We start from the raw sequence: 15522 nt of genomic DNA, 5'->3' as shown, positions 1-15522 counted from the left end.
TCTTTTATTCAGATCAGTGTTCAAGTGAATAACACTGTAAAATTAGTGTGCATAATCGTGTGAGCCAAATTAATTGTATATATGAGTAATTTATAGGTTCAGAACTTTAAACAGCAATGCTTATAGCTCTATTAAGGAGGCTAGAGTTCATAGACCTGTGTCTTCCATTTAATAATAGAAAAAAGTTAATTTGTAGGACTCAGGAGCAGTATATAAATAGACATTTAATGTTATAATGCCGATACAGGAAAAAACCCCATATTTTCTAGAAAAAATCTTAGCAGAACAAATGTGGCATATGTGTAGACAGATACATATTCATGCTCTAATGCAATTAACACATCACAACATGAAGGATCAACAGTATATCTTGCCCATAGTACATTGGAATGGTCATTTTGCTAATATTCTAAGTTCTAAAATAAAAGCATTTTTAGTGAAATTCATTTATACCTGCAAAATACTGTACATGGTAATTGAGAATAATTGTGACAAAAATACTTTATAACATACAGTAATATAGTATAACTTATTGTATATATGAGTATATTTTACATTCTTTATATATATGTGATATTATAGTGTGTTGTATATTATTATATAATAATTATGAGTATAGAATTTTTTATTAATTTTCAAGAAAGTATTTCACAAATAGGTTTTCACCACAGCTTCTCTCCCCCTCCCCCCAAACCACCACTACCAACAAAACAGCAGCAGACCTCTAGAGTTTTCCATGCCTGGCTTCTGGAGGAAAACCCATTCTCCCCAGGGGAAAGTTTTGGGGTTTTTTTAATGTCTCTTATGTCCTCTTTTCTGACAGCTGAATCTAGAGAGTTAAATAATTTAAAAAAAAAAAAGTCAAAAACAAAAGTTAGGATGCAGATATGTGGTTGCAAGAACTTTTGAGACCATAACGTAAATGGCTTCTATTTTATGTCTTAAAGTGTAGAAGTCCTGTTTTTTTTGAATGTACTTTAATTAAAGTCTGTGCCCATCAGTGTTGTAGGAGCTTAGAATACTGATGAGCCAAAGGTGGAGACTTTCAAAATTAAATAATCTTGTTGTGTAAATAAAGACTGTCAAAGTATAATAGTTTATGGGAAATGAAGCAATTAAAGAATGTATTCTCTCATAATAATTCATTTTCAATGTCTATTTTATAAGGCCTTATCACCATAATATTACTCAATTTACTAATCATATACTAATCATGTTATGTGCACTCCCTTACTTTGATTTTTGTCTTTATGCTAATGTACAGAAATTTTTATTTTTAGGATGAAGTAAGAGAAAATATTTCACGTGGAATGGCAATTTTAGGCCCTACGTTTACACTGGATGCACTTGTGGAGTGTCTTGTGATTGGTGTTGGTACTATATCAGGTGAGACCTTGTATCATTCCCATCACTCCTGTTAACATCTTAAAGCAGTTGCTAAAATTTTCACTTAGGCATTCTTAAAAATGAATGACACTTTTAGTACATGCACACCTATTTCAGATTCTTGCAAAAACTAGTGTTTCTCCAAATGACTCCAAGTGAAGGAAAGTTAATCTAGTTCAATTAAAAATAACCAATCTTACTGTGTTTCCCCCCCATCTTTTGATCTTCATCAGTTCTGTGTGCAGTAGCAGTTGTCTTTCCTTAAAAAGAGAACAATTAAATGTAATAAGCAAAGGATTTTTCATGTGCAAATAACTAATTTCTTTGTAAAATAAATTGCAGTTCCATAGTAAGTACTAAAGCGGGGTTTTTTTTGTTTGTCTGTTTGTGTGTGTGTGTTGCTTTTTGTTTTGGTTTGTTTTTTTAAAACTATCTTGCATACCTTAAAGGCATCTTTCAAAGCATTTGCTTTTCAAATTCTTTTGGACCTTTGGAGGGGGAATGTGTGTTAATAAGCTGTTTTCCTGTTTGCATCTAGGGGGGAAAAAAACCACCTTGGTTTGGTGTAGCATGCAGTTGATTTATTTATTAATGATTAGAGCTGTTAGCCCTTTCATCTTCATTAAGGGGGTTCTGTAATGCATGTGTGACATGGCATATTGGCTTTTTCTGGATACTAGACTTGTGAAAGAGTAGGTAGGGTATATACTGCTTTATTCCCTGAACACTTGGCTATCTTTCACAAGGGATCTCAATACATAATGTTGGCTAATTGTTCTTTGCTTAGATAAGGGAGGAGTTTCAAGCTTTAATCGGGAAGCTTTAAAATCTTAGTAAACTGTAATTATTTTTATATTTATTTAGAATTACACTTTAAAAAGTTTTGGTATACCATAAATACATATTGTGCTTGGAATAAGCTAATACAAAATGGCTAGGGCTTAACATGCTTGTTTTTCACTAAACTAGGCAGTTCATAGAATCATACAATCTTTGTGTTGGAAGGGACCTTTAAAGGTCATCTAGTACAACCCCCCTGCGATGAGCAGGGACATCTTCAACTAGATCAGGTTGCTCAGAGCCCCAGCCAACCTGACCTTATATGTTTCCAGGGATGGGACATCTACCACCTCTCTGGGCAACCTGTGCCAGGGTTTCACCACCCTCGCTGTGAAAAATTTCTTCCTTATGTCTAGTCTAAATCTACCCTCTTTTAGTTTAAAAACATTACCCCTTGTCCTATTGCAACAGGCCCTGCTAAAAAGCCTGTCCCCATCTTTCTCATAGGCCCCCTTTTAAGTACTGGAAGGCTGCAATAAGGTCTCCTCAGAGCCTTCTCTTCTCCAGGCTGAACAACCCCAACTCTCTCAGCCATTCTTCATAGGAGAGGTGTTCCATCTCTCTGAAGGTTTTTGTAGCCCTCCTCTGGACCCTCTCCAACAGGTCCATGTCTTTCCTGTGCTTAGGGCTCCAGAGCTGGATGCAGTACTCCAGGGGGGGGTCTCACCAGAGCGGAGTAGAGGGGCAGAATCACCTCCCTTGACCTGCCGGCCATGCTGCTTTGGATACAGCCCGGGATACGGTTGGCCTTCTGGGCTGCAAGCACACACTGTCGGCTCATGTCCAGCTTTTCATCCACCAGTACCCCCAAGTCCTTCTCGGCAAGGCTGCTCTCAGTCCCTTCATCCCTCAGCTTGTATTGATACCAGGGGTTGCCCTGACCCAGGTGCAGGACCCTACACTTGGCCTTGTTGAACCTCATGACATTCACACAGGCCCATTCCTTGAGCTTGTCCAGGTCCCTCTGGATGGTATCCCATCCCTCAGGCATGTCAACTGCACCGCTCGGCTTGGTATTGCCTGTAAACTTGCTGAGGGTGCACTCAAACCCACTGTCTTATCTCATTGATGAAGATATTAAACAGTACTGGTCCCAGCACAGACCCCTGAGGGACACTGCTCATCACTGATCTCCATCTGGACATTGAGCCGTTGACCACTACCCTCTGGATGTGACCATCCACCCAAGAGTCCACCCATCAAACCCATATCTCCCCAGTTTAGAGAGAAGGATGTTGTGAGGGACCGTGTCAAAGGCCTTACAGAAGTCCAGAGAGGTGACATCTGCAGCTCTTCCCTTGCCCACTGATGTGGTCACTCCATCATAGAAGGCCACTAGGTTGGTCAGGCAGGACTTGCCCTTGGTGAAGCCATGCTGGCTGTCTCAAATCACCTCCCTGTCCTCCATGTGCCTTGGCATAGCTTCTGGGAGGATCTGTTCCATGATCTTCCCAGGCACAGAGGTGAGGCTGATAGGTTGGTAGTTCCCAGGGTCCTCCCTGCTACCCTTTTTAAAAATGGGTGCAATGTTTCCCTTTTTCCAGTCGCCAGCAGGGACTTTACCTGACTGCCAGGACTTTTCCAATATCATGGAGAGTGGCTCCTCTGCAGTTCCTTCTGTAGTCTGCAGTGTCAGTTTAATAGTTTCTTTCTTCTGCAACACTTCAAGTATATAGAAAGCCTGATGTATAGTCAAATGTTAAAAACTTTTTTTTGTTATGTAGGTGTACGACAACTTGAAATTATGTGCTGCTTTGGCTGTATGTCTGTTCTTGCCAACTACTTTGTCTTTATGACCTTCTTTCCAGCTTGTGTGTCCTTGGTATTAGAGGTAAGACCAACTTCAAGACAACATCCAGCTTAGTGTTCATAACCTGTGCTTCTCATAGGCTATGCATTTCTTCACTGACGTATACACCAGCTTGTTTGTATTCCTTTCAAGGTGAAGAGAGGGAATGCACAGTTATGGTGGCTCAGCTGGTAGACAGTAACTTGTTAATGCCACTGTAAATGAGTCACGCTCAATAGTATGAGTTCTGATCTAAAGCAGAGTAAACAAATTCTGGTTTAAGTTAATGGCTGTCTAGGGTTTTTCACTAAAGTCTAACGTAGGCTAACCAGTAGACTGTAGGCTAACTCTTTTGTTGGTAACTTCTTAATGATCAAATAAAAATACAGTTTAAAAAAGTCTCACTTGTTGGTTATTCTAATACATACAAAACCACTAAATTAAAAAATAGGTCCTATTTTTGCAGCTTTCGAGAGAGAGTCGTGAAGGGCGTCCTATATGGCAGCTTAGCCATTTTGCTCGTGTTCTGGAAGAAGAAGAAAATAAACCAAATCCTGTAACACAGAGGGTCAAAATTATTATGGTTTGTGGCTTTTTCTTCACCTGTATTTATGCAATCAGTAAGATGTCCTGGTGCAATGAATAAAGCTTTTGTTTTCCATAGACTTGTGTTCTGTATCCCATTAGCCTAGTTTACCATGGTAATTTTTAATAATTTTTAAACACCTAAAGTTTTCCTGCATATGCCATTTCTGTGCAAAACACTCATGGCTTTTTCATGTGTACTAATTCTTTCCCTCTTACCCCTGTAGTGCCCTCAGCTTCCTCTGCTTATTACTTGAGCCAAGAGGAAGGATGTGGTGGGACAGGTTCAAAGCTATGAGTGTTATGATAGGCCAAAAATGGTGTTGAGAGATGTGGAAAATCAGCCTTTAGCTTTAGACTTTTGAGGCATGGGAAACAAAACAAATGAACAAAAACCCCAAAAGTTTATTTTTACTAGGTTAGATACCTAGTTACAGCTGAAAACTTAATATTTGTTTTGTGTTTTTAATACAGTCGCTGGGTCTGGTTCTTGTTCATGCCCACAGTCGCTGGATAGTTGAACCAGCTGCTCAAAACAGTACTGTAGAAAATGCAGTGGGATTGGATGAGAATGCACCGAAGAGAATTGAACCTAATGTTTCATTATGGCAGTTCTACATTTCTCGGTAGGCAACTTCACAGAAGATAAGTGTATTTTCTTGATTAGGGTCTATTCTCCAGTGCTGCCAAGCTATGGTCTCTAGGGTACAACACTTGTAAACGTGCAGATCTGACCACTGTAGGATTTCTTGGAACCGGAGATGTCATTTCATAAGAAATATTTCAATATTATGCTGTTTGTTCCATGTCCTTGAAGTAATAAGAACATGATCAGGAGCCAGCTGTCCTGTATATATCATAACGCTATTCTTTTCCTATTAGCACTGACACCTTTCAGAGCACAATGGAAAATAAATTTTTTGACTGCACTAGAGTAATTATTTATGCAGAGCTTCTGACCATTCACATACAAGTGCAAAAGCAGTGTCATTTGCCTTCAGCTCAACTGAGGTTAGTGGCAGCTGTGGTTGTATGTTACTTCTGAGAACTCATAACTGTCTCTTAGGTCCGTCCTCCCCGTCCCCCCCCAGCAGTTCAACTTGTATCATAGTACTCATTATTGGTAGAAGATGATGATTGAAACTTTCTACTTTATCGTTGGGAGATAAGTGTTAAATCAACTTGATGTAGCTGTTTAATAGTGAATATTTTCCAGTCATTTCTCTTACTAGAACTGCTTTTTAACTAAGATTTAGAAAATAGTTAATGAAATCTAAAAATTCTTAATACAAAGAATGGTTTCTCTACCCTAACCTAGCATACTTCACAGGAATTTCAGTAACTGTATGAATGATGATCAAACTATTACCCTTTCTAAAGTAAAGGAATTTCAGAATGTTGTTATAAACAAACAAATTGTATATACTATGTATTTACTTCTTCATTTGTCTTTTTTAGAATGGCCAGTATGGATATTGAACAAGTAATCACTCTTGGATTAGCCCTTCTCCTTGCTGTGAAATATATTTTCTTTGAGCAAGCAGAGACTGAATCCACGCTCTCACTGAAAAATCCTATAGCATCTCCAGTGATGGTCCAGAAAAAAGTCCCTGAGAACTGTTGCAGGAAGCAATCTGGACCTCTGAAAAAGAATCAGATATCTAACACAGTAGAAGACGCTTTAGATCCCAAAGATGGAAATGGTATTTTTTGGCATTTTAAAGTCTGAATCTATTCCTGAATATTTGGAACAAATAATGAAATCTGTGTTAGCGTGTTGTATTTGGAATCAAAATTTAAGATTTTTGTAAACCAAAGTTCATTTTAATTGTCTTTATGCAGCTGAAGTAATAAAACCTGTATTAGCCGAGTCATCAACCATGGCTACATTTGTAGTTGGCAGTTGCAACCCTGTGGAAACTTCTTCATTTCTTAATAGAAAAGAGGAAGAAGTTGACTTACCTAAAGAACCACGTTCTATTGCGGAATGTGTTTGTATACTTGGAAATGCAGAGGTATGGAAAAATAACTTTTTTTAACCTCTACTGTAACATCTGATTTAAAAATTCTTACAGTTCATTTTCCAGCTTTTAAATGATCCTACTGATAGTAATGTCACTCTTCAGAGAATTATATGGCTTTAATAACTTGGGGGGGTAGAGGGGGGAAGACCAAAACAAAGGGGGAGAAACAAAACAACACCCTTTCATAAGTCACTTCTGCTCCAGACAGTTTCTGTTGCGTTTTTTTCTTCAATACAGATGAGAAAAACAGATAGGTGTATGTTTTTGAAGTTGTAAAGAAATAAATTTTTATTATGAGTGTCCATCTATCCCCAAGATGGGGGGGGTGCGGGGGGGTCAGCTTTATCATTCATGACATGCCAAGTAACTGAAGCTTCATCATGTATGTATATAAGTTGGTGTCTGAGTAAAAATTTTTTTATCATATCCTGTCCTACTATAAAACGTGACATTGGCAGTTGGTTCCTTTAGATGTTCTCTGATATTGTCAAAGTAAAGTTGTTACCCTTTTTCATTTGGAAACATTTAAAAGGATTTTCACCAAGAGAATCTATACTTTCTCCTCCCCCCCCTTTACATTTCCAGAAGGGAGCAAAATTCCTTACTGATGCTGAGGTAATCAGCTTAGTTAATGCTAAGCATATTCCTGCATACAAACTGGAAACCATGATGGAAACTCAGGAGCGAGGTGTGTCCATTCGCAGACAGATGTTATCCAAGAAACTCCCTGAACCTTCATCTTTGCAATATCTTCCTTATAGGAATTACAATTATTCTTTGGTAAGTAAAAGACATACAAGCAAAACTCACTTTAAAACCATTTTCTAAATCTATGAAACATCTGCTTGAAGTGATATATATGAATTAACAATGAGCTTGGCCAAAACTGCGCCGCCCCCCCCCCCCAACATAAGGCACTACCTTTTACTGATTTGATGTTTTTAGACCTAGGGAAGTAGGTAAGTTTTGTAGCTTGGCCAAAAAATACTGCTTACTTTGCCACTTAAATATTGCCACTTAAAACTAATTTAATCTTTTTCTTTGAGGATTGTAAGTAATTAAAAAAAGTATGCAGTTGCATTATCTCCTAAATGCAGAATTCTACTCATACTGAGCCTGAGTTTAGATGAATGAAAATAGTACCTTGAGCTCAAGTTAAAATGGAAGTTTATTTGAAATGAATTTAACAGTATTAAATTAATTTTATCTCGTAGTGTTTAATACTTAACAAGATTTGATAGGTCTGCCAAATACTAGACTTTAACAGTATTAGCTGTTGATAGCTGTAGCTGTAACTTTTTGAGGTGGCAATTGGTTGCTTTATGGGTAGGGTTGTGGATTTTTTGCTAAGACATCTTGTTGTAGTCATGTGCATAGTATGTAGCATGCTGTACTGTATACATGTAACCTTAATGATACCTTTTCTGTTATTTTTGTAAGGTTATGGGAACTTGCTGTGAAAATGTGATTGGATATATGCCTATTCCTGTAGGCGTAGCAGGACCACTATTTTTGGATAAAAAAGAGTTTTACGTTCCAATGGCAACAACAGAAGGATGTCTTGTAGCAAGCACAAATAGAGGATGTAGAGCAATATGTGTAAGCATTGTTTGACTAGCTTGAAAAAAATTTTATATTATAAAACATATTTGGGGATGATACAAGGCGTGGGGTGGTTTGTTTTGGGTTTTTTTTACTTCCTAAAAGCTAAAATTTACTTTAAGTAATCTTCATTTCCCTTCTGCTTTGATTTTTAGCTTGGTGGAGGAGCAAGTAGCTGCATTCTGGCAGATGGGATGACTCGAGGACCTGTTGTAAGGCTGCCCACTGCTTGCCAGGCTGCAGAAGTGAAAGTTTGGCTTGAAAGCCCTGAAGGTTTTAAAATAATGAAGGAAGCTTTTGACGGCACAAGTAGGTTAGTACAATGGCTATTCCAGCCTTATTTCCTGATATAAGACTTCTATGGATGGTAGAAAGCTCATAATTGTATTTCTGCATACTGCAGTACAGGAAGTTACATACTCATTTGTGCTATCCCATGTAGTGTGAATCTAAGAAAACAAAAATCACTCTGGCTATATACCAAGGCTAGTAATAAACATTTTTCAGTAAGTGGTAAACAACTAGATCATAGCAACAAATACATTTGCAATACTTAATATGTAATTTTGTCTAAGTATTTAAAAGTAAACATAAAAGCTTATTTGGATTTTTAGTGGTTATTATGCAAAAAGTAATTATTAACATTTGTAATATCTGAAAGGCTAGATTCCAAACTTTGAATTAATTTGTGAGGTTCTAGAGAATATGGGATAAACTAATGCTAGAACTGAAATGCTTTAAAAATGTAAAACAGTATTAAGAGTAAGTTTATTTCAAGCCCTAGAGTTTCTTCTAAGACTTATGATTACCTGCTTTCTTTAGGAAGATTTGGAAAGAGATTTCTTTATCAGTTATGTTTCTTACCAATCTTACAAGTGTCACCCAAGGACGTATGTATATTTTGGTGAGAATCAACTCATGCTGCTGTTTAAATGCCGTGTTTCCCAGTTTTGTTTGACTCTTACTCTATGAATGAAGCTTTGATTTGTGGAGCTTGCACTGTTGTTGAAGATAGCATGGGTTTTTCTTTGCTATAAAACTGACATAAGACTTTCCAAAGGCCTCATTTTTAGTTTATATATGGTAGTCAGATGTTTTAAGGAATACAAAGGAGTTATAAATTTATGTTAGTACATTGGGATCTTTTATTTCATGAAGTCCAGGGATAGAAAACATAAAAAGGCAGTGAACACTTTTAAAGTGAACATTTTAAAGTATTTACTTGAGAACTATGTGCATGGTAGCTGTGACTAGTCTTTTCCTGTGCTGAGGGAGGAGTACAGATAGCACAGCGTACTTAACAGTGCTATCTGCAATGATTTACTGTCATTTTGCCACTTAAAACTAATTTAATCTTTTTCTTTGAGTATTGTATGTAATTAAATTTTCTTGCAGGTTTGCCCGCCTACAAAAACTTATCATCAGTTTGGCTGGTCGTAACCTTTATATCCGTTTTCAGTCTGGAACAGGGGATGCAATGGGAATGAATATGATTTCAAAAGTAAGGTCCAGTCCCCTTAAGTCTCTCTAATAAATGTGTATTTCTCTTAAAAATAAATAAATTGTATCCTACCAATCTGTGACTATCTGGCATGTGAAGACAGAAAGACAAGACACAGCGCTTTTTGCAGCACTATAAAATAATAAAAGTGTTTGACCTTGTCAAGTGTAAACAAGAATAGGAGGAGAACAATGAAAGAAAAAAGGTTAAAGTAACTTTGTATTTTAATTGTTTAAAAAAAATAAAAAAAACCTTCTTGATAATATGGAAATTAAGCTGTTTGCTGTGTTGCTTTGGGCCAAAGACTTTTATCCAACAGTAATTAATCTGTTACTGTGTTTATCACCCCTTGTAAATAAGGGATTAGAAATCTGGTGAGTGGCAGCAGGGGGGTGTTCTCTAGTTTTGCTTGTTTGTTTGTGTTTGTTTTTTTATGCAAACATTTGGAAGAACCCATAGATTGGGGGGTGCCTTGTGCTGTTTGAGATTAATACTGATTGCCTATTCTATATACAATTTATCAGGACCATTACATAAATGGGTCTGGCCATAGACAGGTACTAAATATAGCAGACCTTTTGTCTGACTTCCTAGTGTAGAGAAACTCTTTCCACTATGTCCAAAGTGAATTCATTTCATGCCTGTAGTGTCTGCCTTGGTTCACATCATTGTATCTTCAGTGTGGTAAGCATATGCCTGTCCACCTAGAATGTATCCAGAGAGTCCATATGTGCTGGGAAGAACCAATTATTCCCCATATAATTCCCGAAGTGGTTAGAAAAAGGATAGATTCCCCCCCTCCTGTTTTCAAGTTCTTTCCTGAAATCATGTTCTTGTCTTCAGCTGTAACTGATGATCTGATTAGACTTAATCTTGCTGTTCCACTGTCCTTGAGTAGCTTGTTTTACAACCATAATGATATACTAACCCTATATCTGTTTCTCTTAACAGGGTACTGAAAAAGCACTGGCAAGGTTGAATGAAGAGTTTCCTGATCTCCAGGTTATAGCTATTAGTGGCAACTATTGTACAGACAAAAAGCCTGCTGCTATAAATTGGATAGAAGGAAGAGGGAAGTCTGTTGTCTGTGAAGCAGTTGTTCCAGCCAAGGTTGTTAGAGAAGTAAGTGTCTGCTTTTATTCAATTTGTTTATAAAAATGCGTATATTTTACAAAACTGATACATATTTTACATCACAGATATTAATTGTAAGTTGTGTTCCATGTAAGGATGATCCCTACATATATTTTTAGACTATTGCTGTAGGATAAGTCAGTTTTCCTGAGAACCTCTTACAGCAGATCTATTTTTCCTTACACTGTATCTTCAGAAGATTGGCTATGCGTGTCAGACCAAATCCATTGCCTGTCACCTGGTTGCCAGCACTGGCCATGACAGACAATATCTAGGGAGGAGTTTACTACACCGTGCTCAGAATAGACTTCCACCAACATGTTCAAGACTGTGGAATTCTGCTCAGTATATTAGTACTAAAAGTTTACATAGTTTCACAGAAGGGACTGAACAAATTACTGGGGGGGGGAGGGAGAATCCATCAAATACTAAGGCACTAATTCACACAATCTGTGTTGTTGGACACAGTATTCAAAGTGTGTGTGTGCAGGCTGGATTTCTATATTGGCATAATGTGTTTTGGTTTTGCTTCCTAGTACTTTCCTAATTTTCAAATTGTTTGCATTTTTACTGCCGATTCAGTGGCAATATCTATTATAACCCCAAGATTTCATTCCAGAGTAATAATGGGGAGCCCATCCTTTGGTAATTGGTATTGATAGTTTTTAAGTAAATTTAGGATGTTTTTTCCCACCCCCCAACTATGTACATCACTAAAATTATGTTTAACTCAATATATTAAACTTTTATATTTTTGTAAGTATTGTAGACTTTGCACAGATCTCTGTCATCGGTTGCTATTCCTACTATACTAGAATATCTTAAATTTTGTTCACAGCACTATCTTGTTTGTTCTCTTTGATAATTTTTATACTAAATTCAGTGTAAATCTCTTATCTGAAGGTTTCAAATTATGGTCAATATAGTATAAATATGTCACTTAATTTGATATTACTGTGCACAATGTTTACTTAGCAGTGTAGCACAGTGTTGTGTTTAAACTCTTCAGTTTAGCTCCATATTCTTATGCAGAGCAAAATTGGGGAGGGTTTACTGTCTGGAGCAACTTGTGAGGAAAGTTGCTATTGTGTCAAGGTGAATTAATGGGATATTTCTGCCAAGTTGGTTTTGTTTGTTTCATACTGAAGATAAATGAGAATTTGAAAGGGAGAAGGTAGCTGATGAATTTTTCTTAAAGGCATGTGGAAGTCCAAACCCTTTGCACTGACTTTTCTGTTGTTACTTGGATGATGCAGTCTGCATTTTAAAAGGGCTCCTTTTGAACAAACATAAAAGTAGATATCTAGGACAACAACTGAGTCAAATTCCATATGGAAGCAAGCAAGGGGCAGGGGTTTATTAAATATGAAATGAGGTATTTCTACTCCTGCCTAAGGAATGGTGTAGTAAAAGTGTATTACTCTGCCTAGGTATTGAAGACAACTACAGAAGATATAGTTGAAGTCAATATAAACAAAAATTTGGTAGGTTCTGCGATGGCTGGTAGCATAGGTGGCTACAATGCACATGCAGCAAACATTGTGACAGCTATCTACATTGCCTGTGGTCAGGTAGGTTTGTTTTACACTAACTCAGCTGTTCTTTAATTCAGTAATTCTTAACCAAACAGTTGAGGTTTTTTTTGTTTTGTTTCTCCTTCCTGATCTAAAGGATGCTGCACAGAACGTGGGCAGCTCTAATTGCATCACTTTGATGGAGCGTACTGGTTTCACTAATGAAGACCTATACATCAGCTGCACAATGCCTTCTATAGAAATAGGAACTGTTGGTGGAGGCACCAACTTGCTTCCACAGCAGGCCTGTTTGCAGGTATAAAGCAGAAAGTTTAAAGCAATTTAGCTTCCTAAATCAAAGCTCACTTTCATGTTGTGTATGTTGTGTCTGAGTAATGTGGGAATGGGGCTTCTTGAAACTTGGTAGATTTGACATGAAAATTTTAGAATTATCTAATTGTTTTCATATATCTAGTTTTTAAAGCTCAAGATCTTTAATATTAAAGAGACTTAAAGCTAGTTGATTGGATATAATTTGGAAATACTTACTTTAAAATTTAGTATAAATTTACTTAGATTTCATAGCATAATATTGCATATTTTTCTCTTCAGATGTTAGGGGTTCAAGGTGCAAGCCAAGACAACCCTGGTGAAAATGCCCGTCAGCTTGCTAAAATCATATGTACTACAGTGATGGCAGGGGAATTGTCACTAATGGCAGCTCTTGCAGCTGGGCATCTAGTCAAAAGCCACATGATTCACAACAGGTAAGAAATGGAAAAATTAATATCTTTCTCTGCAGTTCTGCCCTTCTTCCAAGTACACAAGATTCAATAACAATTACATGAATAATTGTAACATATAGTGTATCATTTTAGCTATCTAATGCAGTTATCTTACTGGTTTTCTTAGGTCAAAAATAAATCTACAAGATCTTCAAGGAACCTGCATGAAGAAAGCAGCTTGAATACTAAAGCAGCTTTGAAATGAAGAATTGTTCTAGCAACTGACTAGGTGCATGGGGGGGAGGGCAGATAATCTGTGAAGTTTAGAATGAAAATCACCTTCAACTCAACAATTTCTGTGGAAGATAAACTGAGAGATCGGTGGACTTGCATGAGACTACTTATGCCTTTGACCTTCTTCAGTGGTTAGAGATGACTTCATGAAAGAAGTCCTGTCATCTGTCTTGAACATGGCTTTGGAATTCTTACTCTTGTGCATCATTTTCTGAAGGGTCCATCTTATGTTTTTTACAGGTTGAGATTATTTTGACTAGTAAGCTCCTGGTAACTACCATGGTGAAAAGTGATGTACAGTACTTCATATGTTTGCAAAAAAGAAAAAAGTTAGTCTAAACTTGGCTTGAATGCATTGGTCCTTGCCATCTTTATTTTCTGGTTAGACAAATATGGGGGGTTTTTTAAGTGATGGCAAGCCTAATCACTTTCCATGAACTCCCAGCTTTAATTTTGTTTGCATGTAAAACTTAGGTCTTAAGCTTTGAGACAATTTTATTGAATCATATTAGTTTTATAGAAACCTCTATATATAGTATTTAAATTGCTTCTGCTTCAGCTAAGTAGCATTCAGTGTTTAAACTCTACAATTTAGGTTATGCCTTCATGGAAAACTTGTGACCTACAAAGTGCTGAATTGTTAAATATAATCTGTACTGAAGTAGGGAAGAACAGTGTCAACTGTTTTGTCATTTTGTTCAGGTAGAAAAAATTAGATTTTGAAACTAGTAACTCCAAAAACAATTACAGGTTAAACAGCGCAGTAATTTAAGCAAATTAAGTTACTCAAAGTTGTTTGAATGTGCTCCTATCAAAAACAAAACAGGAATCAAGAACAGATGTTTACACTTCTATTAAAAGAAGTCTCTTAAGGTACAGTGTGTATTTGTATATTCCTAATTTTTTTTAAGTGTTCAACATTTATTCCCCTGGAATAGGTGTGTATCCACTGCTTAAACTGAGATAAAATTAAGCCAGAAAATCACACTGTTCTTCAAAAGGAATTAAAACATAAAAAAAAAACTTCCTAGCGTTAAACTTTCTGTTGACTGAGTTCAACTCCCGTGTTTGATCTTGGTAATGTCCATCAGTCTGTAATCTGACATACAATGCAATCTGCATTCTTTTTCAGTCTCCTCAGTGCTACAGGTTTTATACCAGAATCAGAGGTTACCATTTCATATGTGTTAGAAAGTCTAGGGAACTGAAGGGTTCTTACTTCCCTGCATATACTATAGTAGAGTACTGCAAAATTTGTGTAGCAAAACTGTTTCAGTACAAGAAGTCCTGTTTGTTTTGAGTCCTTTGCAAAACCAAACCAGCTGTCTGGAATCAAGTTTCTAGAGCTGTAGCAACCTAAATGCTATACTATTACAATTAATATAGTTTTTCAAATATTTTAAAAAATGTAAAAAATGGTATATTTGACTCTAACTAGTTTGCTTCTCTCTTTACCTAGATTACTTCTTTTCTTTGGTGTCCTGAATCTACTTCCCCCTCCACACTACCCACCAGTCCTATTCCTGCTGTCTGATGTGAAAGTTTGAGCTGTGAGGCTTGGAAGTTATGCAGCTCCAGCTGTATCAAATTACACAATTTTTGTCCACTTTGATTTCTCTCAGCTAGCTTTCTTATAGAAGAGTTCAAGTATATCCAAGCTCTGTGTGTGTCTATACACAGCACTGTTTGGACAATTTTCATTCTTGGCATAAACAGACAAATACAGAAAATCTGTGGTAGATGGCCCATCTTCCCGCTCCTTTCAGCTGCCTTTTGGGGTGGAGTGAGAGCTCTTAAGCATTATGAGTAGTAAGATACATCATCATCTTATCTCCATCTCTTCTGGGACACGGCTTGCCATCTTTGAGGTTCTGTCCTTTTCCCTTGCTCCCTTTCACTTTGGTTAGGGAAGGCTTACGCTGCACAATGACATCTGCTGAAACAAGGAGATGATGGTTTGGGCGTCAGGTGGCGTCCTTGTTATAGCAACAGTTTCTGTGCTCCACGGATCCTCTCTATTGCCTTGGGAGAAACTTGTATTACTGGCAGATGCATCTTGCCTTGCATAACAATTAGTGCTGTGCATCCAGTGAAACTCCTAGTACTGACAGTTCTGTACCTTGTCTTC

General features: G+C 37.1%; 1 protein-coding gene across 2 annotated transcripts in view; it reads left to right on the top strand.

Moving 5' to 3' along the window:
• LOC309415059 (3-hydroxy-3-methylglutaryl-coenzyme A reductase-like) overlaps window positions 1–13342 on the top strand; it is a gene marked incomplete at its 3' end in the record, with an annotated part of 386730 nt that extends 373388 nt beyond the window's left edge. The window contains exons 6-20 of one of the 2 annotated variants that reach the window (XM_082012451.1): window positions 1281–1386; window positions 3951–4057; window positions 4482–4598; window positions 5075–5226; window positions 6059–6303; window positions 6443–6615; window positions 7210–7404; window positions 8065–8223; window positions 8382–8539; window positions 9622–9727; window positions 10679–10849; window positions 12292–12432; window positions 12533–12691; window positions 12988–13142; window positions 13288–13342. In XM_082012451.1, the coding sequence (XP_081868577.1) occupies window positions 1281–1386; window positions 3951–4057; window positions 4482–4598; window positions 5075–5226; window positions 6059–6303; window positions 6443–6615; window positions 7210–7404; window positions 8065–8223; window positions 8382–8539; window positions 9622–9727; window positions 10679–10849; window positions 12292–12432; window positions 12533–12691; window positions 12988–13142; window positions 13288–13342 (2199 nt within the window). The remainder of the gene's footprint in view (window positions 1–1280; window positions 1387–3950; window positions 4058–4481; window positions 4599–5074; window positions 5227–6058; window positions 6304–6442; window positions 6616–7209; window positions 7405–8064; window positions 8224–8381; window positions 8540–9621; window positions 9728–10678; window positions 10850–12291; window positions 12433–12532; window positions 12692–12987; window positions 13143–13287) is intronic. The other variant, XM_082012450.1, reaches the window with a different exon arrangement.
• Between the last annotated feature and the right edge of the window lie 2180 nt (window positions 13343–15522).

The sequence above is a fragment of the Phaethon aethereus genome, assembly GCF_964289735.1.
Source record: "Phaethon aethereus genome assembly, chromosome: W".
Classification (NCBI taxonomy): Eukaryota; Metazoa; Chordata; class Aves; order Phaethontiformes; family Phaethontidae; genus Phaethon; species Phaethon aethereus.
The sequence above is the reverse complement of the archived record's forward strand: the minus strand, read 5'-3'. Positions and strand labels throughout refer to the sequence as shown.